This window comes from Saccopteryx leptura, chromosome 4 (genome assembly GCF_036850995.1).
Source record: "Saccopteryx leptura isolate mSacLep1 chromosome 4, mSacLep1_pri_phased_curated, whole genome shotgun sequence".
NCBI classification, from domain to species: Eukaryota; Metazoa; Chordata; class Mammalia; order Chiroptera; family Emballonuridae; genus Saccopteryx; species Saccopteryx leptura.
The window spans coordinates 214,145,601-214,172,648 of NC_089506.1; the positions used below are offsets into that span (position 1 = coordinate 214,145,601).

Genomic DNA, 27,048 nt, shown 5'->3' on the forward strand with positions numbered 1-27,048 from the left:
AGACAGTGGTAAGAGGTTTGCATTTTATTTTAACTTAGAAAAATAATCAGGCACAAACAGACATTACTAACTCCATCCTGTCCTAAAGCTGTAACCATCTAATTATAAATTCTGAGCCACTCGAGGAAGATCACAGCCATTTCCAGAAAACCTCCCGGATGTTCTGCTTTACCAAAGAGAAGGTGGCCTCTGGTGCCCCTCTCAGCAGACACAGAATAAATTAACCCCAGACCAGGGTGCTGAGCAAGGCAGCTGCCCCTCCTCAGGCGCATCTCAGGTGCTGGTCTCCTCCTTGCGACGTGTGAGTGTGAAGCCAGGTTGTGAGTGTGTCAGGAGGCTTGCACAGATGATATATAGTCATATAATATATTTATATAAACATAGTAAACATACCTGTGTATCGTACATATGCATATATAAGAAACCATACGAATCGACCACCTCCACGCAGGCAGTCCTTTGGTTTCTGAACTGTCCCGTGACCGTGGATCAAGTTCCAAGCAGGGCCCCGTCCTGGCAACCCTCAGCATGGTGACTCCACATAGTCATTGTCTAGCCCACGTCGAAACCGAGCAGTCAGGGAGCGACTGATGACGATCACTCGGGGCGCCATGCAGTCCTCTCTCCTGTGAAGAATGTTCCAGATGAGCATGGCAGCTGCCAGGGTGGCCAGGAGGCAGGCGCCAATGTTTAGGTAGCAAGACCAGGACAGACTGGTGTAGGGGCCGATTCTGTAGAACGTCACCAGCCCAATGACCAGGACAAAACCTGTAAATGAAAAACAAGTACAGGGGTCCTCGGGTTACAACACAGTTCCGTTCCTACAACAGTGTGTACCTGAATTTTGGTGTAAGTCGAAATATACCCTAACCTACGTCACTTAACTGTCCTAACACAGTTGTAAAATTATAATCTAAAACATAAAAACACAACTAAGCCACAGAAAAAGGAAAAGGACATAAATATACTGTACTGCAGTGGTCCCCAACCTTTTTTGGGCCATGGACCGGTTTAATGTCAGAAAATATTTTCACGGACCAGCCTTTAGGGTGGGACGGATAAATGTATCACGTGACCGAGACAAGTGTCAAGAGTGAGTCTTAGACAGATGTAACAGAGGGAATCTGGTCATTTTTTAAAAATAAAACATCGTTCAGACTTAAATATAAATAAAATGGAAATAATGTAAGTTATTTATCCTTTCTCTGTGGACCAGTACCAAATGGCCCACGGTGGTACCAGTCCGTGGCCCAGGGATTGGGGACCACTGCTGTACTGTACACTGTATTGTAGTAACAGAAAAAAAAGAGTGTAAAAAGAATTACGTTAATGGCGTAAGTCGAAACACATCTCAATTTTTTAAAGTGTTTATGGGAACAAGTGTCATAAACTCAAAATGTCCTATGTCAAGACTGTCATAACCCACAGACCCCTGTATTGAGAAAGCCATACTCAGGGCCAGGAAAAGGCCTGCAGACCCCCAGCCTGGAGCCAAAACAGAACAACAGCTTTGCTTCTTCCCCGCCCTTCCGTGCCCCTGGGTTGGTGATGAGCCTGATTCAGAGCCTGCATTTCGGTGCTAAGCTGCTCTGGGTTAGGCCCCTGTGGGTTTATGTGGCCTTTGAGCCTGGGAGCTGAGGGGTGAGAGGGTGCCGTGTGTGTCCACTAAATCCTGACACCGGGTAATTTCTAGGGGCTTAGAAGAAAGCAGTCTGGTCCAGGCCCTGGCCAGGTAGTTCAGTTGGTTTAGAGTGTCATCCTGATATGCCAAGGTTGTGGGTTTAATTCCCAGTCAGCGCCCACACAAGAATCAACCAATGAATGCATAAGTAAATGGAAGAACAATCGATGTCTTTCTCTCTTTCCCCTTCCTCCCTCTCTAAAAGCAATAAATTTAAAAAAAAATTTTTTTTTAAAGCAGTCTGATCCCATGTGCTCTTCCTGGGATCCTCGAGGTGTCAGGCTGCATCCTTGGTGGACGCCCCATGAGGGTGACACTGACATGGCCTTCCCTCACCCCAGACAAACCCAGAGGAACTTTGTATGCTGTCCTTTCTGACTTTTATTAATACTTAATTTGATCAAAGTGAAAGCAATCATAGGAATTTTCTAAGTCTGGTTTAGAAACAACCCAGACTGATGTTAACTTATTCCAAATTCCTGTTTTTAAGGGTTTTCTTATTCTTAGCATTGCTTCTAAAGGAAATAGAGATTTTCTTTCAAAACGCAAGTTGGGCCAGAGCCTGCACACTTAGTGAGGGGGGCAGAAACCAGGACTGGAGATGTGTCCGGGACGGCCGGCACATTTTGGTTTCTCCTTTCACTTCTACATTATTATAATTATTATTATTATTATTAATTTTAGAGAGGAGAGAGAGAGAGAGAGAAGGGGGAGGAGCAGGAAGCATCAACTCGCATATGTGCCTTGACCAGGCAAGCCCAGGGTTTCGAACCGACAACGTCAGCACTCCAGGTCAATGCTTTATCCGCTGTGCCACCACAGGCCAGGCTCCTCTCACTTCTAAATGAATGCTTCCAGTTCTAGAATCACCCTCTTGCCCCATGCCCCCCTTCCCCCTGCTTATTTTCCCGCTGTACCTTCCTCTCTCCAAACTCTGACAGCGGAGGAGGAGAGGGGCCATGCCAGGACTGTGGCCAGTCCTCCGCGGATGGCGCTCCTCCAGGCTTGTTCACATTAGTTCATAGCTAATAGCACACATCATTACTGCAATGGTTTTATCCTTAAGGAGCTCCAAAGACTTGACTTTCTTCGTTTTTACAATAAGAAGGCCAGGCTTAGCACCCAGGATCCGGTGCCTAGGATAGCAGGGCACTGATGTGTAAGAGAGGTCAGGGAGGGAGGAGAGGCCAGCACTCTTCTGCACTGGAAGAGGCTGGTCCTCGTGGCCCTGCCCGTCCTTGTCCCCTAAGATTGTCACACTGCTCAGCTGGGAGGGGCTGGCTGAGGCGGAGGAAACTGGAGGGAGGCTAGGGGGCTGCGCAGAGCCATTGCCAGCTGGGGAGAGAGGAAAGCAGGCAGAAGCAGAGCCTGGGCGGCCCGGGGAGCCCCACCTTCTCCACCGGCACCGCAGCCTCTGGTGTGCTGACCTGAGGGGGTCTATTTCTTAGAAACAGAAGTGCCTGATGAAGATGTAGGCTCTCTGTAACCCAGAAAGATCCAGATGGGACTCTGTGGTCCCTCTTAGACTTGTGTACGTTCCCTGCCCTACATTCTGGCCAATCTGCTGCTGCTGCTGCGACCTGCCCGCCTGCCCCGCACTGGGATAGCCACACATCTGTTTGCGCTGGTCCCTCCACTCCCCACGCTTCCTCCACTTTCCTCAGCAGACCACATCGTGTGTGGCCGGTGTGGCCCCAGAGCAGAGGGCAGCAGCGACGCCAGCTGCCGTTCCTGCTAGCTATGTTCCGAGTCAGTGCTGGGGTGGGGTGTGGGACAGGCTTGAGTTTTCTAAAAACACAGGCATCGTGGTCACATCATCACTGTACCTTCTACAAAGTATGAATGAAACATTCATACACCTCGGTCATGTCCTATCTAAACAATCGTAACAGTGACTAATCTCTATTTTGATTCTCAACATACTTTGTGGAGCTTTTTATACATGAAAAGCTTTTGGATACTTCCTTTCTGTTAAAAATGACGAGTTCTGTCTGTCATACACAATGACAAAAAGAAACTTCTATCATTTCTCTCCCAGGGAAAGGTACATCCTCTGCTCACGATTTTATGGCACCAAGTTCTGCATTGATGGGGAAAGGGACTGTAGCCTGTTTTGTGTGTAATGAGACTGTAAATACTTCATGTGTCCTCATTTTTACTATTTCTTTGGGCTTTTTTTTTGTCACCCAAGGGAGTTTGTTATGCCTGGTTTCAACAAGACTCAGAAGGATGGGGCAGGATAGGAACTTCAGAAGAGAAAGTTAAGATGCCAGCTTATGTCAGAGGTGAGAGGAGCCAGGGCCTGGCTGAAGGGGCGTACAGCAAGGCTGGCGGGAGTCCCCAGGGTGGGCAGGATCAAGACTAACTCGGTCAGGAGGAGTTTAGCCAAGAGCAGAAGCTGGTTTGCATTAGTCACCCACCCTGAGGCAGGACACAGACACTTACCTTCTGCTATGGTTGAAACCTGTTTTCTCCCTTCATTTATTTTTATTTTTTTGAGAGAGGCAAGGAGAGATAGACAGGAGCATGGAGCTACTCCTGTATGTGTCCTGTCTGGGGAATCAAACCAGCAACCCCTGCACTCCGGGACAACGCTCCTTTTTTTCTTTTTTGAGAGAGAGACAGGAAGGGAGAGAGAGATGAGAAGCATTAGCTCATAGCTGCAGCACTTTAGTTTATTTATTGTTTCTTATATGTACATGCCGTGACTGGGGGGTGGGTCTCAAGCTGAGCCAGTGACCCCTTGTTCAAACCAGCAACCTTTGGGCTCAAGCAAGTGACCATGGGGTCATGTCGATGATCCCACACTCAAGCTGGCGGCCCCACACTCAAGCTGGCGGCCCCTTGCTCAAGCTGGTGGCCCCACACGCAAACTGGTAAGCCTACGCTCAAGCGGAATGAGCCTGTGCTCAAGCCAATGATCTCAGGGTTTCGACCTAGGACTTCAGCATCCCAGGCTGATACCCTATCCACTGTGCCACCACTGATCAGGCTTTTCTCCCTTTTTAAACTAAGTTTCCTTTTGTGTGTGTTATAAGAATATTTTAAAATCTATTATGTGGGCCCTGGCCGGTTGGCTCAGTGGTAAAGCGTCGGCCTGGCGTGCAGAAGTCCCGGGTTCAATTCCTGGCCAGGGCACACAGGAGAAGCGCCCATCTGCTTCTCCACCCCTCTCCCTCTCCTTCCTCTCTGTCTCTCTCTTCCCCTCCCGCAGCCGAGGCTCCATTGGAGCAAAGATGGCCCGGGCGCTGGGGATGGCTCCTTGGCCTCTGCCCCAGGCGCTGGAGTGGCTCTGGTCGCAACAGAGCGACGCCCTGGAGGGGCAGAGCATCGCCCCCTGGTGGGCAGAGCGTCGCCCCCTGGTGGGCGTGCCAGGTGGATCCCCGTCGGGCGCATGCGGGAGTCTGTCTGACTGTCTCTCCCCGTTTCTCGCTTCAGAGAAAAAAAAAACAAAAACTAAAATCTATTATGTGGCTTCAGCTCCAATTCTACAGCATCATTCACCAAAATAGAACAGTGTGAAAGAACTGGTCCTCCCTGTGGCCTCCAGGGCAACCCCTTCCACAGCTCAGTTTTCTGCCTTGAGGTTGGCTTATAGCACTGAAAGACAGAGGACTGCCTGGACTGTAGGGGCGCAGTGGGTAAAGCATCGACCTGGAATGCTGAGGTCTCCGGTTCAAATCCCCAGGTTTGCCTGTTCCAGGCACATATGAAAACCAATCAGTGAGCAACTAAAGTGAAGCAACTGTGTGTTGATACTTCTCACTCCATCCCCTGCTCCTCTCTGTAAAATCAGTAAATAGAATCTTTATTTTTCTTCTTTTTCCAAGTGAGAAGGGAGATAGAGAGATTCCCAAATAAATACTCCCCAACTGGGTCCACCTGGTGACCCCTGTTTGGGGCTAATGCTATGCCCATCTGGGACCATGCTTGCAACCAAGCTATTTTTAGCACCTGAGGCAGAGGCTCCACAGAGCTATCCTCAGTGCCTGGGGCTGATGCAGTCTAATCAATTGAGCTGTGGCTGTGGGAGGGGAAGGGAGAGAGAAAGAGAAAGGGAAGGAGGTGGTGTGGGGAAGCAGGTGGTCACTTCTATGTGCCTCGACCAGTAATCGAACCTGGGACGTTCACACCCCAGGCCAACGCTCTACCACTGAACCAACTGGCCAGGGCCAGGGCCAAAAAATAAAATCTTCAAAATTAATTAAATAAATACAGAGGACCTTGAATTTTGTAGCAAGAGAAACTTGTGAATCATGAGAACTAGATTGAAAGAAGTAACCCTAAAAAGGAAAGGACTAAAATGCACCCACTCACCAGACTGGCAGAATTAGAAAGAGAGGAAACAGCAAGTGTTGGCACAGGCTTGAGGCAGAGTGGACCCTCCCTCACTGAGGAGGAGCTCAGGACAGCACAGGGTTGCTCTAGGCTCCACGATCCCACTCCCAGGGTTACACCTGAGCGAAACGCCTGCTCACAGGAAATATGACCAGGCCCCCAGTCAGCAGTGTCTGAAACGCGTGTCCACAGGAGACGGTGTTCTGTGGGCAGCCAGCAGCAGTCAAGCGGCAGGTGCCAGGGTGAGCCGCAGGAACAGTGGTGCCCAAGAGGGAGTCACAGGGCGTAGCTCTGTCACATGTGTTCCTCTGTGTGTGGTTCACACAGGCTCAGCTGTCAGGCTGCTTTTTAGGAAAACTTGGAGAGGGAATAAAAGTATAAAAATCAGGGAGTGGCCAACACACAAGTATAGGACAGTGGTTACCTCCAGGGGAAGAGAGGGCACAACAGGAAGGGCACCCCGGGGCTTCTCAGTCACCTCATGACTTCAGCATGACACACATGTTTTGTTGAGTCCTTTGCATACATATTTCACAAAATGTAAAATATTTAGAATATTTTAGAACTGCAACTAATTTTAGATTCTTCAATTAGCAAGCACCTCCTGAAATCTGTCATGACACTGGCCATCGGCCTCTACTTTTCATCTTTTCATGGCTCTGCCAGTCAGTTTTGTAGTGGATTTTTTTTTCTTCTTTTCTAAGATAGATAGGGGAGACAGACTCCTGCATGCACCCTGATGGGGATCCACCCAGCAGCCACCATCAGGGGCCACGCTTGCATGCAACCGAGCTATTTTCACTGCCTGACACAGAGGCTCCATGGAGCCATCTTCAGCACTCAGGGCCAGTGCACTCAAACCAATCAGAAGGGAAGAGAGAGAGAAGGGGAGGGGGAGGGGTGGAGAAGCAGATGGTTACTTCTGTGTGCCCTGACCAGCAATCGAAACCTGGGACATCTGCATGCTGGGCCGATGCTCTACCACTGAACCAACCTTCCAGGGCCACGGATTTTTAAAATTTTTTATTTATTCATTTAAGTGACAGTGGAAGGGAGGGAGAAACAGGAACATCGATCTGTTCCTCTGTGTGCCCTGACCTGGGATCGAACCAGCAACCTCTGCACTTTGGGACAACGCTGTAACCAACCGACCTAGCTGACCAGGGCTGTAGCGGATATTCATGCGTCTGACATGCTGCACCGCCAGCTGTGTAAGACACACATCATGTGCCCCGTGCCCCTCACACACAACATGCCCTGGGGCGTTTGTTGCCCTAGGACGCACCTCAGCCTGGCTCCGCCTGCCTCCGAGCTCCTCTCCCTCTCATGGCTTCCCTGTCTCTGTCACTTGGGCCTCTCTGTGCCTCTGAGATGCCAAGTTCCGCCCTCTCCAGGACTCGCCTGGTGCTGCTGTCCCTGTGCTCCGTCAGCTCTGAGGAGGAGGGCTGCTTTCAGTCCTCCCGACCGTGACCCCCCAGCACTCTCCAGCTGTCACCCCTGCAGCTGGCGTGTGGCCCAACCATTGACCTTGGCTTCTCAGAGAGTCGCCCAGTTTGAGACAAATCAAAAGAGATCCAGGAATGCAGAGTAGACTGGTGTGACCACTAGGAAAGGAGACGTGATGAATAACAGCCTACACAGGTCCTCTGAGCTTCTTTTTTAGTTTTTTTTTTTTTTTGTATTTTTTTTTTTTCTGAAGCTGGAAACAGGGAGAGACAGTCAGACAGACTCCCGCATGCGCCCGACCGGGATCCACCCGGCACGCCCACCAAGGGCGACGCTCTGCCCACCAGGGGGCGATGCTCTGCCCCTCCGGGGTGTCGCTCTGCCGTGACCAGAGCCACTCTAGCGCCTGGGGCAGAGGCCAAGGAGCCATCCCCAGCGCCCAGGCCACCCTTGCTCCAATGGAGCCTCTGCTGCGGGAGGGGAAGAGAGAGACAGAGAGGAAGGAGGGGGTGGGGGTGGAGAAGCAAATGGGCGCTTCTCCTGTGTGCCCTGGCCGGGAATCGAACCCGGGTCCCCCGCACGCCAGGCCGACGCTCTACCGCTGAGCCAACCGGCCAGGGCCCTTTTTTAGTTTTTATACTATATTACCATAAGGAAATAATTAAAATTGTAACCTACTTTGCCATCTTGGCCAGAAGCTCTTCTAAGAGGGACAGGACTCCATTAGCCATGACTGAGTAGATGTCACTCAGCATGGAGCTAGGGCTGCTCATCTGGCACCTTGTATTAGTTAACATGCAGTATGTTCAGCCTGACCAGGTGGTGGCACAGTGGATGGAGCCTCGGACTGGGATGCGGAGGACCCAGGTTTAAAACCCCGAGGTCGCCAGCTTGAGTGCGGGCTCATCTGGCTTGAGCAAAAGCTCACCAGCTTAAGCCCAAGGTCGCTGGCTTGAGCAAGAGGTTACCCTGTCTGCTGTAGCCCCCCCCCCCCCCATCAAGGCATATATGAGGAAGCAATCAATGAACAACTAAGTGGCCGCAACAAAGAATTGATGCTGCCTGACCAGGCGGTGGCACAGTGGATAGAGCGTCGGACTAGGATGCAGAGGACCCAGGTTCGAGATCCCGAGGCCGCCAGCTTGAGCGCGGGCTCGTCTGGTTTGAGCAAAATTCCACCAGCTTGAGCCCAAGGTCGCTGGCTCCAGCAAGGGGTTACTCGGTCTGCTGAAGGCCCGCCGTCAAGGCACATATGAGAAAGCAATCAATGAACAACTACGGTGTTGCAACGTGCAATGAAAAACTAATGATTGATGCTTCTCATCTCTCCGTTCCTGTCTGTCTGTCCCTGTCTATCCCTCTCTCTGACACACTCTCTGTCTCTGTAAAAAAAATAATAAATAATAATAATAATTTTAAAAATAATAAAAAATAAATTAAAAAAAAGAATTGATGCTTCTCATCTCTCTCCCTTCCTGTCTGTCTGTCCTATCAGTCTCTCTTTCTCTGTCTCTCTCTGTCCCTGTCACACAAAAAGCAAAACAAAAACATGCAGTATATTCAGCAAACCAATGAGATTCCACTCAAGCATGCTCGGGGTGGGGGCAGGGGTTGCTAAGGCTCGATTTATTTGTCTTTGGGGAACTGGCATTTTTCTTCAGGGCATAAAGATAAAATTAATCACTACAGTGTGGTCTGCCACATAAGAGAAGCATTTAGGACACATGGTATGGGAGTGAGGAGATGGCGCTCTCTGCCAGAGAGAAGGATGGCAGCTGGGCAAGCCCTCCCAGAGAGCAGCGTTAGGCTAGGCCTGTGACACCAGGAGACCAGCGTGGGGGGAGAGCTCTTGGAACGCCAAGCAGTGAAAATACTATGTCATGGAACATTCTACGGACTGTGTGGGTAGAGCATCCACTGGCTCCAATCCCTGGGCAGTGCCAGGCACTCTCCCTGGGCTGAGTGGCAAGACCGGGACGCTGTCTTGTGTCCACATTCATATGTTCCAGTATCTTAGGGCCACTCAACTGTAGTCACTTCTTAAGAGCACTGTCGTAGGTTTTTGAAAATAGAGTAACCGCCTATGATTTTATAACTACTGGAATCTGTTTATTACTTCCTCCCTATGTTTAGCCTACAAGGTACACAAACTAGGTTTCAGAGTGTCTGTTTTTTCCATTACAAGATGAAAGAACATTTAGGGGGTGGATAATTGAATCAAGAAGTATGAATTCACATATACATAGACACCCTAGGCATAGCTACCTCATCCCCAAAACACAAGCAGGGAAGCGATAAAGAGGGTGGGTCAGGACCACCACAGAGCCTGACAGAGGCTTTTACAGAGTGAAAATGAAGGAGCATGCGCCGTCCTGTTTCATTTGTCTTGCAAACTGTTGAAAATCCAACAGGGAGCAGCCCTAGGGTGTTTCCGCACAGGTGCGAGGGCTCACTTGGTAGCCGGCGCAATTCAGAGGCTGCACCTTAATCCACCCCACCCCACCCCACCCCCCATGCGAGGAGAAGTAAAAAGGAAAAGTCTGGTTCCATACCCTCGTGTGGGAAAAGGTTAACAAAATTTGCATTTACGTGACTTATTCTGTGTAAAGATCAGTGTTGGCTTTCGCTTTTAGTTCAAGATATAGGCCGAGACGAGTTTTCCTTCCCTAACATTAAAAAAATACAGTTAGCAAAACCGTCTCCTGCCCAAGGAAGATGCAGAGAACCACCTGAAGCAGTGGGCACAGGCACTGTGCTGGGGAGAGCCTGGGCCACAGGGTGGCTGTCGTGGCAGGGCTGGTGCAGGGACACTTGCCCTCTGCCTTGTCCAGGCACGGCTGTTAGAGAGCGTCTGCCGGCTCCAGTGGTTGATAATCGTCCAGCCCTGCCCTGGCCAGCAGGGGCTGTAGACACTGAACAGACACAGGAAGCGTGGGATCTTTTATGGGTACCACGTGTCAGCAGTAAGGAGCCACAAAGACATGGGAAGGCAGGGGCCATGCGGGCCCACTGCCTCACTGTGCGCCTCTAGCCTCGGCCCTAACACTGGTCGTTCACCACCGTGGGCAGACATTCTTCTGAAATCAAACTAGCCTCTTACTTTCATAGCATTCTCTGGCTGAGGGGACAGGAGTGGTGTTGAGCTAGGTATGGGGCTACACTAGCCTCAGCCTCAGATTTTCCAATTCTGTCCCAGCCTGATGGGGGGACCCCTCCCTCCTCAGAGTTGTCCCTGGAAGACTTTTCTCCCAAGATATTTCAGTGACGTTAATGTTTGTCCAGAAACAAATCTAAGCGGAGAATTTTAGCAAACACGTCACATTCTGCACATGGAGGTGGTTCCATCCTCATGAATTTATGTTTCCAAAGCCAGCAGCCCCTTCCTGTAAGCCGGCCTCCCAGTGGGCAGTGTGATTCACAGCGCAGCCTGCACAGCGCCCTTTCCTTTCCCTTCCTTCCTGCCTGCTTCCTAGGGTGTCAGTGTCTGTCATGGGGCCTTCCTTTCGAATGACTGTCAGCACACGCAGGTGGCATAAGTGGAAACCGTGAGGCCGGCCCCGGGCTCTTCACACAGCACACCTGCCTCAGCGTGCGCAGCAGCCGAACTGGCAGAGCAGGCACTGGCGACTTAGAGCCAGTGGGACAGCTTCTAGAGAGAGTATTTACGGAGCAAACTAATGGGTCCGCTCAAGGCACAGCTGTGTTTGGGATCCTCGAACAGTGCGAGCAGAAAAACAATGGTGATCCAGTGTTTCTCCCAGAGAGAGGGATTCTGGAAAAAGAAAAGGCTAAAGGTGGTATGATGGATATGATCACATACTCCGTGGGAGCCAGCACTCCAAAGTGTGGCCTGACGCACCAGCACTCCACGGAGAAAATGGAGAAGGAAGAAGTGAGAGGGTGGTTGGGATGTTGCTGAGGCCTGGAATGTCGGAAAAGAAAATTACCCAGACAACGCAATGTACCGGTTTACTGGAAAAAAACAAAAACCTGAATAGTCCTAGGAGAAGGTCCGTGAGTCGAAGAAAACAGCAGAATCCACCAGCTCCTGAGATGTCAAAACTGCTCTTTGAGGACTGATAAAATCGGGATTCTCCGGCAGGGAGTAGGTGCCCTTTGTGCTTCTGTACGTTTTGCCATCATAAGAAAAACTCTAACGATTTCCAGAAATGGAAAATGGAAGCCAGCAGACGTGAAGCCACATGAGGCTGTAAAGCGACTTGTGACCAGGTTCCACAGTCAGCTCCCCCTTAGTCATGGTGCGTGAGCTGGAGAGGCGAGAGAGGGAGGGCACCCCAGAGCCGGTGCCAGAGGCGGTCACGTGCTCCTGGTGACCATCAGCTTCCGAGCCTGCGTGCAGGGAAGAACGCAGTTTGCAGGTGGCCCTGGGCTCTCTGAAGTGCCAGGCTTTGGGAATTAGGTACAAGTGGCTAGAGACAGACAAGTGCAGGTTCCCTTCTTTGGAAGAAAAGCAGGAGGACCCGGCCCCTGGGCAGCTCCATAAAGCAGCTGAGGAATTGTGGGAGAATGTTCCAGGGAGAGCCCAAGTTATGAAGGCCGTTCAAAATGAAACATAGAATAGCCAACTTCTGCAAAAATGGTTGTACATTTATACTTTAACTGCCCCATTTCATTGTGGCTATTGTACTTTGAGGAAAACTTGGAGTCCGGGGCCACCCACATTATTGACGAGGAGGCTAGACTAAGACTTCTGCAGAGATGGAGAGTGAGCGTTACTTATGATGAGAGTTGATAAATCATAAACTAGGACAAATAACAAATATTAGAACAAGAAATCCAGGGATGCCTGAGAGCGAGAACCACATGCTTCAGGAGTAACTCACTGTGATAGGTATGCAGCCAGCAGACCTGTAGCCTCTGTTCAGAGGGAGGCAGACCACCTGGGCTAAAAGCCCCACATTGGGACATTGTGAAGGGGACTGTGTTTTTTTATCATAATGTCCCTGGGTCATGGGTGTCGCCTGGGACACCATTTCTAGGGCCCTTGTTGCAGTGCTAGGGAATCTTTTTACTTCTATACCAGCATTTTCCAAAAAGGATTGGAGGTGGCATATATACAGACCTTAACGATCAGTGTGGCCAAGAGAGGAAGGCGTAGGGGAGGGAGCAGATGAGAAGCGTGGTCTCAGGTCCCCCATCACATGACCCCATCCTGTTTTCAGGTGAGACATTGGCTCCCAAGATGAGGGGGAGGGCCTGTAAGCCCATGGCTTCAGTAGTGGGGGTGCATAGGTCGTCAGCCCCAGGGAGGGCACCAGCAGGCACTAAGAGGGGACAGTGAGCCATGAGGGACACCAGCTGTGTCGCTGGCCTGATTGAACATGTGCGGCCATAGGGCTCTCAGGCTGGACTCCAACAGGTAGTGCACTGCCCAGAGGCTTAGTGATGGCCAAGGAGTTTCCCTTCAAAGACTTAAGTACAGAGCTAGATCATCCATCCCACCTAAATATGTCAGCCTTGGACCACATGTCATAGTCAGTCCTGCATGGCCAACAGTGAGGGCCCAGGGGCCTCTGGGAGCACCTGGCAGGCTGCGGGAAGGTCACACTTAGGAAATTTTAGAGCCCCCCCCCCCCAGCATTCTGCCCAGGATAGCTGCCCATGGAATGAGCCAGAGGAGCACCTGGCGGGGCTCTGGCAGTCACAGTGAGCTCGGGGAGCCCCAAGTCCTGAGAAGGAGCACGGACGTTATGTCTGGACCAGTGAACACTTCAGTGTGGTGTTGCCCAGCAGGACTAGGGAAGTCAGGATGATGGTAGCAGTGAGCCGGAGGGCACCTGCAGGCCGCGGTATCTTTTCCTGCTGTCCAGAGAGCACAGGGATGAAGGGGCTTACCCAGAGCCGGCAGCCTGCTCCAGGGCCTGCTCCACCCAGACACCCGTGGGAAGGCTCAGCTGCTCTCAGGAAACCTGAGGTGCCCACCAAGCTGCACTGCCTGCAAAGTGCACCTGGCTTTCTCCCCTGCTCCAGGTGTCTGCCACGAGTCCTTGGCACCTGCAGTTACCAGAGGCTGGGAAAGACCTTTCGCCTTTCATAGGTGGCGTCCTCTGACCTCCATCAACCCCCACCCACCCATTCGGCACTACTTTCCCTGCCTTGACTGCGCCTTTCTGCGCACATCAGTGGGAGCAGGCATGCAGTAACAGAGGAGGAGGAGGCAGGAGAGGCGAGGATAAAGCAAAGGTCTGTGGAGGGAAGCAGATCGAAGCTCGTGAGCGTGTGAGGCCATGGGGAGGGAATGTTTATGCGAGGCGAGGCCCAGGCACTGTCGCTGCTGCCTCCAGGGCTGGGGTGCCAGCAGCCCCCATACAGAAAGTTGTCATTACAGACCCTCCTTGAACTTCTTCCGCGTCATATCCTAAGGGGCATGTGGCTGTGGCCTGGCTGCTCTGAGCCCTCCAGACAGGCCTGAGCACTCTGGCACTGGGCTCCCGACAGGTCAAGTGAAAGGCCTTAAGAGGCCTCAGAGGAGGAAAAAGAGAGGAAAGCCTAATGGCTGGTGTCTGCTGTGTACCAGTCACAATAGAAATAACCAATGGGGGGGGGGATACAGTGGCCAAGGGGACAGTGCAGAGCCACTCTGTGGTGACCGCCCCCATCTCATCAGCTGCTGCGGACCACCTGCCTGCCAAGGGCCTGTCACATACCCCGCAGCGCACAGATGAATTGGGGCGCCTCAGGCCTGAGTCTTAAGCTGGCAGAGTGCTTTCACCACAGGGAAAATGCAGGGTTTTCCAAGTGTGTTCAGCTTTAATTTACCTTTAAGGTAAATTAAAATTCCACTTGAAAAATTCTGCAAATCGGGAACTTGCATATAGCGGCCTGATCACAATAGAGCAAACCAGGTGAGATGGTCGATGTTTCACAAGTCTTTGACCTCTGAAAATGGCCGCTTCCTAGGGTGCCCCGATGTCATGGTGACAGGGCCCTTTGGAGCCACAGCTCTGAGGAGCACAGACTGTCCTTCTCCAGACCTGGGCCAGGCCTCGTGTACGTGTGGATTGTGCCAGAAATGGCTGAGGAATGAATGGGCAAGTGAGCAGATGCCGCCGTGCCAGGGCGCCCTCCCGTCAGCAGGCCACTGGCCCTGCCGGCTCCAGCTCTCCCCAGCCCCGGCCAACACCACATGCCTTTCCTTTCCTCCTTCTCTCCCCCTGCCCACCCTCCGGCCCAGGCTTGAGGGACTCAAGGTTGGCTTGCGTAACAGGTACTAGCAGGCATTTCCCCCTCCTGGGACAGGATATCCTGGCGCCCTTCAGTCTCTCCTGCACTGTTTAAAACAGACCGGAGCACAGGAAAAAACCGAACTCTAAAATTAGCAGCATGATAGAAGAAAGGCACATAGCTGCGTTCTGTACTGTTTGTCAATGAAACAAGTCTAAACAGGGCCAAATGCATTTCCTTTTTGGGCAAAACAGACCTGTTGGGAGTAATGATCAGCCACCAAGGGGAGAGGCGACCTGTGAAGGCGAGAGGAACCAGCCGGAGGGCTGTGGCTGCCCCTCGGTGCTTCTGGCTTTTTCCATCAGCCTCTGCCTGTCTGTTTTTTTCAATAAAGCCTGGTCCAGCCTTTCCAGAGGTTGTGCTGGCCTGGAACTACTCAGGAGACGGGCACAGTACGCCCTGCACCCCCCTTGCCAGGACCAGCCCCCAAATGTCCTGTAGCCGCCCACCTCCTGCCAGAGTGGCTGCGAGACAGCTTGACTTTCTTTAATGGGGCTTACCGCCCTTTTGAGTATTTTTTAAATGTTATTGTAAACAACACTATCTTGTTCTAAAATAAGAGTTTGCAGGAAATAAGATGTCAGTTTCACACCAAACCCACCATATTTCTCCTAATAATTCTAACTAAGTGTTTCAAAGGAATTTCTTAAGAAATGTAATGACTAATTTGATCATCCTGCTAGGAGTTATTTTCAGATCAGGAAATGTTACTTTCATTTCCTTAATGCAACTAAAATATCTGTTTTTAATCTAGCTTTTCCAATCACATTTTGAAATCTTCCATTTCCTTCTTGAAGGGATGGAATTTCAGATAACCCCACATGATGCAGACAGGTTGGCTCACTGAGGCGAAGAAACCAGTTCTTTTTAATGGTTCTAAGGTTAGCAAAGGGCAAATGGGTACTTTTCCTGATTCACTTGGGTTTTTACCCAGTCATGGAGGAGGCGTGGAGGCGGAAGCGTTAGAGACCCCATCCCGCCTGCCTCGTTAGTTCTCAGAATCAGTCCAGTGGGGGGCAGCCTTCACCCGTGCTTTACAGTTGGGTAAACTGAGATATGAATTGGGTCACATGAATAATAAGTGACGGAGCCACGATGCAACCTGTCCCCTTCACAGCAAACCCTGCGCTCCGCTCTGGTCGGCCCTCAGTTACCCCTGCTGCGTCTGGCCCAGGCCATGGGGAAGTGACCGGCCCACTACCACACCTCCTCCCATTCACCGGGCACAAGAGGGCCTTCTTGAGTCCCACCCAGGCACTTTCCAACGCGCAACACCTGCCAGTCTGTCAGCCTCGTTCTGGAAATTACTTCTCCAGAAAGATAAGGACTGGGATCCATTATTCCTGGAATGATTCACTTCAGACTTCCTGCTGTTTCTTCTAGTGGGTTTGATGGAACCGTACCTTTAACCCTGGGACATGCTGCCATTCTCCACAGAACACGTCAGCTACTAGTGCCCCCATACCCTGGCCACTTCATTACACTCGGTCCCCATGGGACCGACTCTTCCCCAGCAGATAGTGGAAAACCTGAACTAACCCAGGTTTTCACGATTGTTAACCCTGAGCCGGCAAAAGGAGCAGAGACCCAGGGAACCCGGCGGAGCAGCCCCCACGGTGCCTCCCTGGCCACCATGGAGCCTCCCTGAGCAGTCCCACTCGTCATTTACCATGATAGCAGCCTCTCGCCCTTTCAGGACTACAAGGTGTGCGCATGCCCAGCCCCGTCTCACCCTCCAGTTACCCCCAGAGGCCTGGTGGCTCATCCCTGACGGCTGCCCCACCGCGCCAGGCACTGGTTCAGTGGCCCGTGCCCCTCTGCCCAGGCAGGCTGCTTCACCCCTGCTCTGGGCCGCTCTGCCCTCTCGGGACGGTGTGGATCCTGGCCCCCCGTCACACGGGCTGCAGGGGGACAGAGAAAATACCAGATGCCGAAGGCTTTGGAAGATGGAGCTTGTCACCCCTGTGCCAGCAGCTTGTCTCACAATGGAAAAGGGAGGGGGCCACAGCCTCAGAGATACAAAGCCATTGGTGCTCGAGTCCTTGGCACTCCCCACCGCCGTGCAAGTTTCTGTTATTCTGCCCATGGTAGCGGGGGCAGGGAGGTGACCCAGGGTCACTGTGACACGAGAGGACCACAGTGGGCCTTCCAGCCCCAGCAGAAGCTGAGGGCGCTGCCGCTCTCTTTGCCCCTCTGGGGCCTGGGTACTTACTCGCCAGCTGGAACGCAGCGGCCATGGCCTCCTCCCAGCACTGGGAATCAGGTGACATCAGGGGCAGGCCCGTCAACCCAAGGATGAAAGTGAGCTGGCCTGCAGCGAGGGCCACCGTGGCAACCAGGTTGCAGGCACGCATCATGTCAAATTGCACTGCAAGGGGCCGAGAGAGAAGGAAGGCAGGTGGTTAGCGCAGGTGTGGGGCTATTTCTCTCTTCCTGGGGATCACCCCTCTATTTGTGCTGACACTCTCAGTGATTTGCCCTAACCCCAGTTCTATGTGCTCTGCCCCGTCTCCCTGGTCCTTTCACCTGGTCCAGGAGTGGGGCGTAGGGGACATATCCACAGGGCAGAGGGAAGACGGCAACACTGTGGTCGACTATAAAGGCAAGGGCAGGAACAGCAGGTCCTTTCCCTGTGGCCCTTCTAGACTAATATTAAAGTGGCTTGCCACAGAGCCAAGTGAGGACTGAGCCTCCTGGGCCCCATCCCACCCAGCGCCGGGCTGCAGTGCTGTCTGTGGTCACTCTGGGCCCCGTCCCACCCAGCGCCGGGCTGCAGTGCTGCCTGTGGTCACTCTGGGCCCCGTCCCACCCAGCGCCGGGCTGCAGTGCTGTCTGTGGTCACTCTGGGCCCCGTCCCACCCAGCGCCGGGCTGCAGTGCTGTCTGTGGTCACTCTGGGCCCCGTCCCACCCATCTCCGGGCTGCAGTGCTGTCTGTGGTCACTCTGGGCCCCGTCCCACCCAGCGCCGGGCTGCAGTGCTGTCTGTGGTCACTCTGGGCCCCGTCCCACCCAGCGCCGGGCTGCAGTGCTGTCTGTGGTCACTCTGGGCCCCGTCCTAACCCAGCACCGGGCTGCAGTGCTGCCTGTGGTCACTCTGGGCCCCGTCCCACCCAGCACCAGGCTGCAGTGCTGTCTGTGGTCACTCTCTGGGCCCCGTCCCACCCAGCGCCGGGCTGCAGTGCTGTCTGTGGTCACTCTGGGCCCCGTCCCACCCAGCGCCAGGCTGCAGTGCTGTCTGTGGTCACTCTGGGCCCCGTCCCACCCAGCACCGGGCTGCAGTGCTGTCTGTGGTCACTCTGGGCCCCGTCCCACCCAGCGCCGGGCTGCAGTGCTGTCTGTGGTCACTCTGGGCCCCGTCCCACCCATCTCTGGGCTGCAGTGCTGTCTGGGGTCACTCTGGGCCCCGTCCCACCCAGCGCCGGGCTTCCGTGCTGTCTGCGGTCACTCTCTGGGCCCCATCCCACCCAGTGCCGGGCTGCAGTGCTATCTGTGGTCACTCTGGGCCCCGTCCCACCCAGTGCCGGGCTGCAGTGCTGTCTGGGGTCACTCTGGGCCCCGTCCTACCCAGCGCCGGGCTGCAGTGCGTCTGGGATTCACTCTCTAAGCCTGGAACGTTCATATTTAATGCTGTGGAACCTGAGTCAAATGGAGGTGTTGTGCCACTTCCCGCCGCAGAGGGCACGCTCCTCCTGCCCATTGTGTCTCAACTGCTTCCTTCTTGCCAGCTATCTGTCATTCAGAGCCTGAAGGATCTTGCCTTTCCCTAACCCCAGGCCTCCTCCCGGGGCCTGCTCCGGCCGGGGCAGGCGGCACCACTGGCTCGGAGGCCAGTGTGGATACGGTGGGACATGAGCAGAGGCCCTGGCTACTGGGAGGTTAGAGCAGCTTCTAGGAGAGCCCAGCACCCAGGGCCAGCAATGAGCGAGAGAGAGAGGGCACGTGCCACTAGCTGCACAGCAGTCACCACCAGTCGAACACGCTCACTTTCCTGAGTCGAGCTTGACTGTGTAGACCAGGGATCGGGAACCTTTTTGGCTGAGAGAGCCATGAACACCACACATTTTAAAATGTAATTCCGTGAGAGCCATACAACGACCCGTGTACGTTAGGCATTATCCAATAAAAATTTGGTGCTGTCTGGAGGACAGCTGTGATTGGCTCCAGCCATCCGCAACCATGAACAAGAGTGGTAGGAAATGAATGGATTGTAATACATGAGAATGTTTTATATTTTTAACATTATTATTCTTTTTATTAGATTTGTCTTCGAGCCAGATGCAGCCATCAAAAGAGCCGCATCTGGCTCACGAGCCATAGGTTCCCGACCCCTGGTGTAGACCAAGCTGAGTGCTATGGGTTCTGCTCTCGCCCTGGCTTTTCTCAAAGGCATGGCTCCCTTACCAGGTGGGCTGTACCTCCCCACAATTGACCTCACAATCTGTAGTCTTCAGAGTAACTACAGAAACAACCGCCATCACCACCAACCCTGGCACTCCTCTTGGACCCTTTACAGCGCCAGGAGGCAGGAGGCAGGCACTGGGCAAAGTTGGGGAGCCCCAGAGGGGCAGGCAGGGCAGGGCCTGGCGCGGCAGTGGGTCCAGAGTGCCGGGGAGGAAGGAGCAGGTGCCGGCGGCCCAGAGGAGGACAGCAGCGCCCGCTGGGTCTGTGATTTCCTCGCTTACCCGAAGGCTGAGGCCATCAGCTTGAGCTAAGCAAGGGTTTAGGCCAATCTGCTGGAACCTTCCTGACTGCCCGGGCAGCGTTCATGGGACACCTGGAGGTGCAGCCGGTGGCTGGGTGGCCTCCTGTCAGGATGGTGTGCGCCCAGCAGTTCCTGCCCACTTGGCTCAGGAAAACCAGCTGACGTCCCGGGGAGGCTGCTGCTCACACTGCCCCTCCTTTCTTCTTTACACTTGATTTTCTTTGCAATTACTTTTACCATTTATCTGACTGTGCAGAGGTTCTGCTTCTCTAAAAGACGATAGAATTTAGGAGGTGGAAGTGACCTCAGAGACAAGGGTGTTGAACATGACGGAGGTTAACAGCCAGGCCCAGAGAAGGCCGTCCGGTTTCCCAAGCTCAGCCTTACAGGCGAGGGAAGACTTGAATGAAACGCTGGCTGAGGAGGGGCGTGGCCTACAGTGGGCACGGGCACCGGAGGACAGCTGCAGGGAGCACATGTCGGCCCAGTCAGGTCACATGATTGAAGCTCCCGAGAGCCAGGAGCGGAGCACCGGGGACCCTGGCCGGTCCCTTCCCATGTGGGGCCTGCTGCCCTGCCCACCTGGTCATCTTTCTTGGCCCAGCTCCATCCTTCCTGGCAGCTCTGAGGACACAGTCCTGTGTTATACCCCGGCGATAGCTCCATGTGGCACCCGCAAGCCACCACACGGGCCCCTCCCCCAGTCCCCACGGGCCCGCGGTGGTGAAGATGTCTAGAGGGTGTAAAGGATGAGACGGTGACTGCTCAGACTCGCCACTCTGCCTGAGAAGAAGACTCCTCTCTGAGCCACACTGTCTTCGCCGGCCACTCAGAAGGGGGCCTGTTCTGGCTGGCATCCACCATGCCTGGGCATTTTACAGGTTCTAACACTACCTGTGTGCATAGCCTGGGCAGCAGTGCCTGGACGTTAAGGAGCCCAGTGAGAACGTGGCACAGATCTCATTGGACCTGGCAGCACGTGGCACACGGCTTGTCCACCTGCCTTTCTGGTGCGATCCAGCCCCCCACTGAGGGCTAGAGAGCATTGAGTCGCCTGTGGGTGGGGCAAGTGTTGGGCTCCAAGCCATCTACCCAACATTGAATTATGTTTATTCATGATGCATCTCGCTTCAGAAAAAGAACATTAGGTGCCTGACAAAAGTGTGAAAAATGGAGATGAACAGTGACATCGAAAATAAGGACCAGAGTAAGACCAACCCTGGAGTTAGGCTGTGAGGTCTCTTTGGGAGCCAAAGGGGGGACCTCAAGTCCCCCAAGACCCCCTCCAAACCTCACAGGAAGAAAAGAGCCACCTGATCAGTAATAGAAGTCAGGATTGCTGCACCCTGCCCAGCGAGCATCCTCAAGGACAGGACCCAGTGTGACATGGGAACAGCTGGAGGACCTGGACGGACCCCTGTGCCCCTGACCCTGAAAGCGCAGGACACCCAGCAGCACAGAGGACCCTGACCAAAGTTAAGTATGGCTCCTCACGATGTTTGCCACAGGGCGTTGCCAGGACCTCTGGCCCAGAGCCGTCAGGAGTCTGTCTGCTGTCCCTAAGCTGCTGCCCTGGCTGCCTGTAGCAGTGTCTGGAACAGCCTGGCTTTCTCAGGAAAACAGGACCAGTACTGTGTGATGAGGGGCATGCCGTACCCCCTTGTTGCCCCAGGCTGTCAGCCTGCAACCCAGACCCCACTGCCCCATCTCAGATGAGACAATCTGACAGTTGGGTAGTGTGGTAGGGTGGCGGGTGTGTACACAGAGGCAAAGGGTGTGTACAGGACTCCCTGCTCCTTCCTCCCACTCTCTGTGCCTAGCTAGTTCATGGGCCAAGCATGGCTGGTGGTTTTTATGACAGTTAACAAGACTGGGTACTGGTGTGATTTAAGGTAGTGGCAGGAAGCCCCAGCTCCGGACCACCAGGGCCAGGATGGCGACTTCCTGCTCTGTCTTCATGTCACATGGACCTGGTGTGAACTTGGCTCACTTTCCTCAGTTCACTCAAGACATTTCCCTTGTTCTGGACAAATATTTGATGCTCAGAAATCCATTAAGGGTAGCTGCCACATACGCTATACTCGTGGCAAGAGGATATTTCAAGTTGGTCAGGGAGCTTATCAGGTAGTGAGGGAGGGACAGCCAACAAGGGCAGTCGAGTGAGGCTGCTCAGAACATGCGGCAGGGCGGGAAGGAGGCAAGGGACGGCTCTGTGGGGGTCCCTCTGTGTCCTCCTGGCCTAAGGCATGGGGACGGAGGGATGGACGCACAGGGAAGACACCTGGGCAGCGTTGGGGGCTGCGACAGGAGTCCTTGAGGCCCTGGACCTCCCCCTTCTAGGCTGAGGGAGGGGACAGGTGTGGCCTTTGCGGAGCTCACACAGGAGCCGCTGCAGGGCTGCTGGCTCGCATTGCTCCTCAGGACAATCCCTAAACTACTAGGATCGTTCTCAACCAGCAAGTCACACAGAAACCCAGGTTTATCTGCATCAGTCCAGCTTCCCGTAGGCCCAGAGTTCAGAGAGCTCATAGAAAACTCTGAAATCACCAATGTACTTTGTTGTAAAGAGTGGTTTTGCTCCCTGCTTCCAAATGAGGAGGGAGGGGCAGGTAGCCACCCTGTAACAGAAGACCCCCTCGGACTCTGGTGAGGGACTCTGAGTGGACAGAGTGGGCTGCATGCCCCCAGAGACTTCAGCTGAGCCACGTGACACCTGCAGGCTCCATTTGTGTGCCTGTGAAATAGGATGACATCCCCACCCCCCAGATTCCCTCACAGGTAAAAGCTTCTAGCCCATGGCAGTTGGGGACAGGCACACACGGAGCACATCACATGTTTGTATTGCTTGAGTACTTTGGGGATACCCTCCGACAGCATCTGGCAAAGGCCCAGCTGCGTACAGCCTCAGGTATCACGTTTCCTCAGAGACACGCTTTGTCTTCATGATGGATGACGCCCACCTGCAAGTTTGCAGTTTAAAGTGTCTGTTATGGGGAAACCTTTGCTCGTCAGCCACCAGGACTGTTTAGATGACAAGCGTCTTTATACTTAGAAACCTTACCTCTGGTATATGCAAACCTGACCCTACTTTCAAAGTCAAGTCCCTAGCATCCAGAGCAGTGACTGACCCAGTGCTCAGCGTGACCGACCAGGGCCCAGCCCAAGGCAGCAGGTCCAAGGGGTGAAGGCTCTGCCCATTTGAGCCAGCCCCTGCAGCCAGTCAGCGGTCCCACCTCCAGACAGTCCTCCTGAGCCTCAAACCGCCTTAACCACCCTGATGACTGTGGAATGAAGTCAGAACTCAGCCGTGTGTTCTTGAGCTTCTTTTTTATTTTTGTCATTAACAGTCTTAATTTTGGCTTATGCATCTGTTCTTTAGCTGCATAATGGCCGAGAAAAGCCCACAGCTGCATGAGACGAGCTGTCATGGAGGAGCAGAGGCAGGCTGAGCTGAGCGGGACTGATGTGCCTGAGGCTCCCCGGGAAGGATGGGGGTGGGGCTTGGGGCCTGCCCAGGCTCCCCTCCAAGCAGGGCACCCCTCACCTGTCCGCACACACACAACCCGCGTCCTCTGCACGCTGCGCAGGGCTTGCGGGCCCCGCCCGCTCGAAAGGAGACAGAATAGTGAGCAGACTTACGTTTGACAGTGCCTCTGGACTCCTGGAAGCCAGCTGCCTCAGAGCCCCAGCCCAGGGCCTCGCAGTCCCTTGTGTCGGCCTGCCCAGGTCTGGTCCCGGGGCTTGACCCTCCTCGGGCCCTGTCCGCTAGCCAGCAGGACCTCCACAGCCCCACGCTTCGCTTGCGCCCATCCTCCAGCGTCTGATACACCCAGTTGGGGGTGAAAGCTGCCGCGTTGTTGAGGATGAGAGAGACCAGGGCCACCAGCACGGCTGTGGCCACCAGTTTCTGGACAGTCATCACTGACTGCTGGTGCCAACCACTTGTGGAGAAAGTCCCAGTCCTGGTCAGCTGCTGTGGCCAGGGAGAACCAAGACGCTGCTAGGGATGGCTAGAGGACATCACCGCTCATTCTTGGAAGGTTGGGAAGGCCCGTGCAGCAGGTGCAGGTGAGCCCACCTCACCGTCCTGCTTACCCTCCTTCCTGTACCTGGAGCAGGGACAGGCCTGATCTGGAGGTGACTGCGTGGCCCATCCTGGGAAGGAAGCTGGGCACCAGCAAGACCCCAGAGGCCTGAATGCGCCGTCTTCCTGGGAAGCAGACACCCAGGGAGGCTGGAAGCCTCTTCTCTCCTACGTGGAAGAACAGAGAGCAGCTGGAGAGGAGAGGCGGGCAGCAACGTGGGGTCAGTTGGGCCCCTCTCCTTCGAAAGAGCTCAGCTCAGAGCACAGCCAGTGCGGCAGCCAGGCTCTGAGCAGGGCCGCAGGGAGCAGTGTGGGTTCAGCGGCCTCTGTGCTGCGTGAGCCCCTGCCTGGTGCCTCCAACACAAAACGGCTGGTCCTGGAAAGCAGAGCGCCTGCTGCAGGGAAGTCTGTGCGCGTGTGTCTGTGTGTGTGTGCGCGCGCGAGCGTGCATTTTCCCCCTGTCTCTCTGCAGAGAGGAAATGGTTGTTTTTGAGGCTGTTTTTGGTGAACTAGAGGGCGTAGCCAACTGCAACAAATAGCTGCTGGCCCAGCAGCCAGACACTAACAGGATGTGTTTCCTGATAGGAAAAGCAGGGGGGCCTCTGAAGTCCTGCTCCGTGACCCTCCTCCCTGGCTCCTCCCCATCTTCCTTTCCAAAAGGGAGGGCCGGGATGCTGGCCCAGGACAGACCCACGGTCCCACCTGTCTGCTCGGACGTGGCCAGCCTGGCCCTCAGGTACGCGGAGCAGCTCCCGAGGCAGCTGCTGCCCACAGTGCTCCAGGCAGTCTCCTGTTCTGGGCCTGGGGACGGCAGCAGGAAGCTCAGGACAGGCAGGTTCTTCCCCTGCACAAGGTGCCGCCAGCCTGCGATGTGCCGGGACCTGCCCTTGTCACAGGGAGACACAGTGGAAGAGGGAACTGCCGGACAGGAGGAGGGCTGGGCATGGTGGAGTTGTCCCCTGAGACGGGCCTTCATGTCCCAGCTCAGACACACTCACTGCCTAGGTCAGGGGTCCCACTGGGAGAGCTGCCAGACCAAGGCATCGTCCTTGAGATGCAAGCTCGTGGGCGTGCCACGCAGGGCATGCACGGAGGCTCGGGGGAGTGGAGGTGGTCTCTGGCCCAGGCCGTTTGCTGCAGATGGAAATGTCAGTCTGCTCAGCTATAAAGGACTGTGCCCGTCACTGTGGTGAGCTGGTATACTGCGATCAGCACCAGTAAGCTGCTGGGGGCTTGGACAGCCTTTCCTCTGCTTTGCTCAAACCCTTCTGAACCTGCAGACCCACACCGGGGAGGTTCCGTGCCACCACCTCCTGGACCCACACCCGGCATGGGGATGTTCACCCAGCTCAAAATCAGCTGTGAACGAATAGAAAGGCACATCTGTACCGTGGAACACACTTGTTTGCCTCAGACGTAAAACTCCTGGCGCTCCGGGTAGCAGCTGCATGTGCCCTTGACTTTTTGCTGTCTTCACACACTGCCTCAGGCGCAGAGACAAGCATTCTCACAAGAGAGGACGCTGGGGTTCAGGGAGGCCACAGAGATGCTGAGACCTCAACGAGGGCACATCTGGTCTGTTCTCTTCAGCCCTCCCCTTTCACCTCTCCACTTTGGAAGCTCCGGAGAGTTCCCAGCCACTGTGGATGCCCCACGGCGCGGCCAGCCACGGAAGCCCTGGCCTACAGTGCCTTCAATCCTGTTGGCATGGGGCCTGTGCATGCCACATGCCAGATGAGGCTCCCCACGCCACTAAGTCTGCGTTCCTGAAAAGCAGGGGTCTTTTGAGAAATGTCGGTCCTGGCCCTGGCCAGTTCTTCAGTTGCTTACAGTGTCCCGCCAAAACACCAAGGTTGTAGGTTCAAGCCCCAGTCAGGCCATATATGGGAAGCGACCAGTGAGTGCAGGACTAAGTGGAACAACATATCAATGCTTCCCCTCCACGTCTCTAAAAAAGAATTGTGAACCCCGAGGAACGTCAGTCTAATTCGCTAAGGAATTTGACCTATTTTAGGATTTTTCCCACTTTCCTCCTTTCCATGGCTTGTGGCAGGAGAAAAGGGGCTGTTCTCAGACTCCTCCCTGCAGTCTGTTCTCTCGGTACAGAGGCTGCGGGGGAGGTCCAGGCGGGGGAGCCCAGGGTTCTGCCCGCCCTCCTCCTACCGCAGTGGCCCCCTTTCCCTGGAGGACTGGAGCACGCAGTCCAGACACTCTCGAGTTCTTGAGTGCACAGTGCAGTAGATGGAGGCCTCAAAAAGAAAGTTTTCCCAGTCTCCATTAGATAATCAACTCCCCTCCTTATGTATGTAAGTCACTTATTCTTAGGTAGTCTTTACATGGTTAACTTTTGTCCAAAAAAAAAAAAGCAGCATATGGTTTCAGATATGCGAGCACCTATTTTGCTTGTCCTAGGAGCGGCTCTGGGCCAGCGCCACCCAGCTCCTTTTGTGGCTGGGCCTGGAAAGGGCCAGGCCCCCCAGGAAGCCTTCAGGGGTCTCTGTCAGGTCCTCTGGACCCGCACCTTTAGCCATTTCCCCAGTCCTGGCTCACTGTGGAGTGGGGAGCTGGGGGGTGGCGGGGGAGGGGGAGCAACAGGCTTGATAGCTGGACTTGTGGACCCCCCCAACATCCATTCATCCATCCTGCGACTGTGGGGTCCCATAGGGGAATGGCAGCCTGGCCGTGGGCTCCCTGAGCCACTCTGAGGGCCGTGCTTTCCTCCAGAGTTCCAGGGCTCGGGTCTTGTCCTTGGGTCCGGCTCCAGCGCCTATGTGCACCTCCCCTGTTGCTGCACACGGACAAGCAGGAGTGTTTATCTTAGAGCAGAGAAGCAGTGGTGATTTGGCAACGGCATATATGCTGCTTGGTAGAGCATGAGTCACCCAGGCTCTGACTAGGGGTCTCCATGGAGCCGGCCAAAGAAAAGGGGCCTCTGGGACTGGTTCTAGCAGTCTCTCAGAGGACAGGCTTTCCGGAAAGTTGGGCCGGTGTAAGGCCGGCCCCCTCAGTTGCCCCGTCTGCCTCTTAAGTTAGGCGCCTCCCCGAGTTGATGAACTGCAGATGTGAGTGCTGTCCACAGACTGGCTTGGACAACAGGAAATTCTCAAGACTTGGATGAGAGTGGGCGGTGTTTACTTCTTGGAATGTATATCAGATGCACACACCCCAGAAGTGCACACTGGAGCTGACGCTGCCCATGGAGAGAAGGAGAGGAGCTGCACATGGTGCTGATGCCGTGTTGGAGGCCAGCTAAGGACACAGGCAACGCTTTGGGCCTACGCTCTTGCGCAGTCCTGCGTTCAGCTGTGTGGGTGGGGGGTGCCTACCCCACTGGGGCTCCCTCGGGCAGCACTGGCCCACTGGGAACAGCCAAGGCTGTGCTTCTGGCATGTGCTTTTTGAGCTCCTACTTGGCGGAGATTTCATTCCCAGGACATATGTGCACACAGCATCCGAACAAGGAGGCGCAGTGGAGCGGAGCCTAGTCAGGTTTCTAGCTGACCCCCGTCCTCTGCCACCAAGAGCGCTTGATGCCGGTGAAGCACGCAGCCGT

General features: G+C 54.3%; 2 protein-coding genes across 8 annotated transcripts in view; one reads left to right on the top strand and one right to left on the bottom strand.

The window, feature by feature from the left end:
- The window catches only part of IFT140 (intraflagellar transport 140), a 108,901-nt gene that overhangs the window by 61,615 nt on the left and 20,238 nt on the right, over positions 1-27,048 (top strand). The gene's annotated exons all lie outside the window — the stretch shown is intronic.
- Positions 10-25,374, bottom strand: TMEM204 (transmembrane protein 204). Its single transcript, XM_066382972.1, has 3 exons — positions 23,052-25,374; positions 16,923-17,078; positions 10-768 (listed from the first exon to the last, which is right to left on the bottom strand). Exons 1-3 carry the CDS (start codon positions 23,329-23,331, stop codon positions 524-526), a joined length of 681 nt encoding a protein of 226 aa, XP_066239069.1. The 5' UTR covers positions 23,332-25,374; the 3' UTR covers positions 10-523.

What these genes read in the sequence shown, in the direction of transcription:
- TMEM204 (XM_066382972.1), bottom strand. Translation starts at nt 23,331, where the DNA reads ATGACTGTCCAGAAACTGGTGGCCACAGCCGTGCTGGTGGCCCTGGTC. An exon ending in GTCCAGAGGCACTGTCAAAC is followed by an intron (nt 17,079 to 23,051) that starts GTAAGTCTGCTC and finishes GGCCCCTTGCAG; the next exon opens with TGCAATTTGACATGATGCGT. An exon ending in CGCTGCGTTCCAGCTGGCGA is followed by an intron (nt 769 to 16,922) that starts GTAAGTACCCAG and finishes TTTCATTTACAG; the next exon opens with GTTTTGTCCTGGTCATTGGG.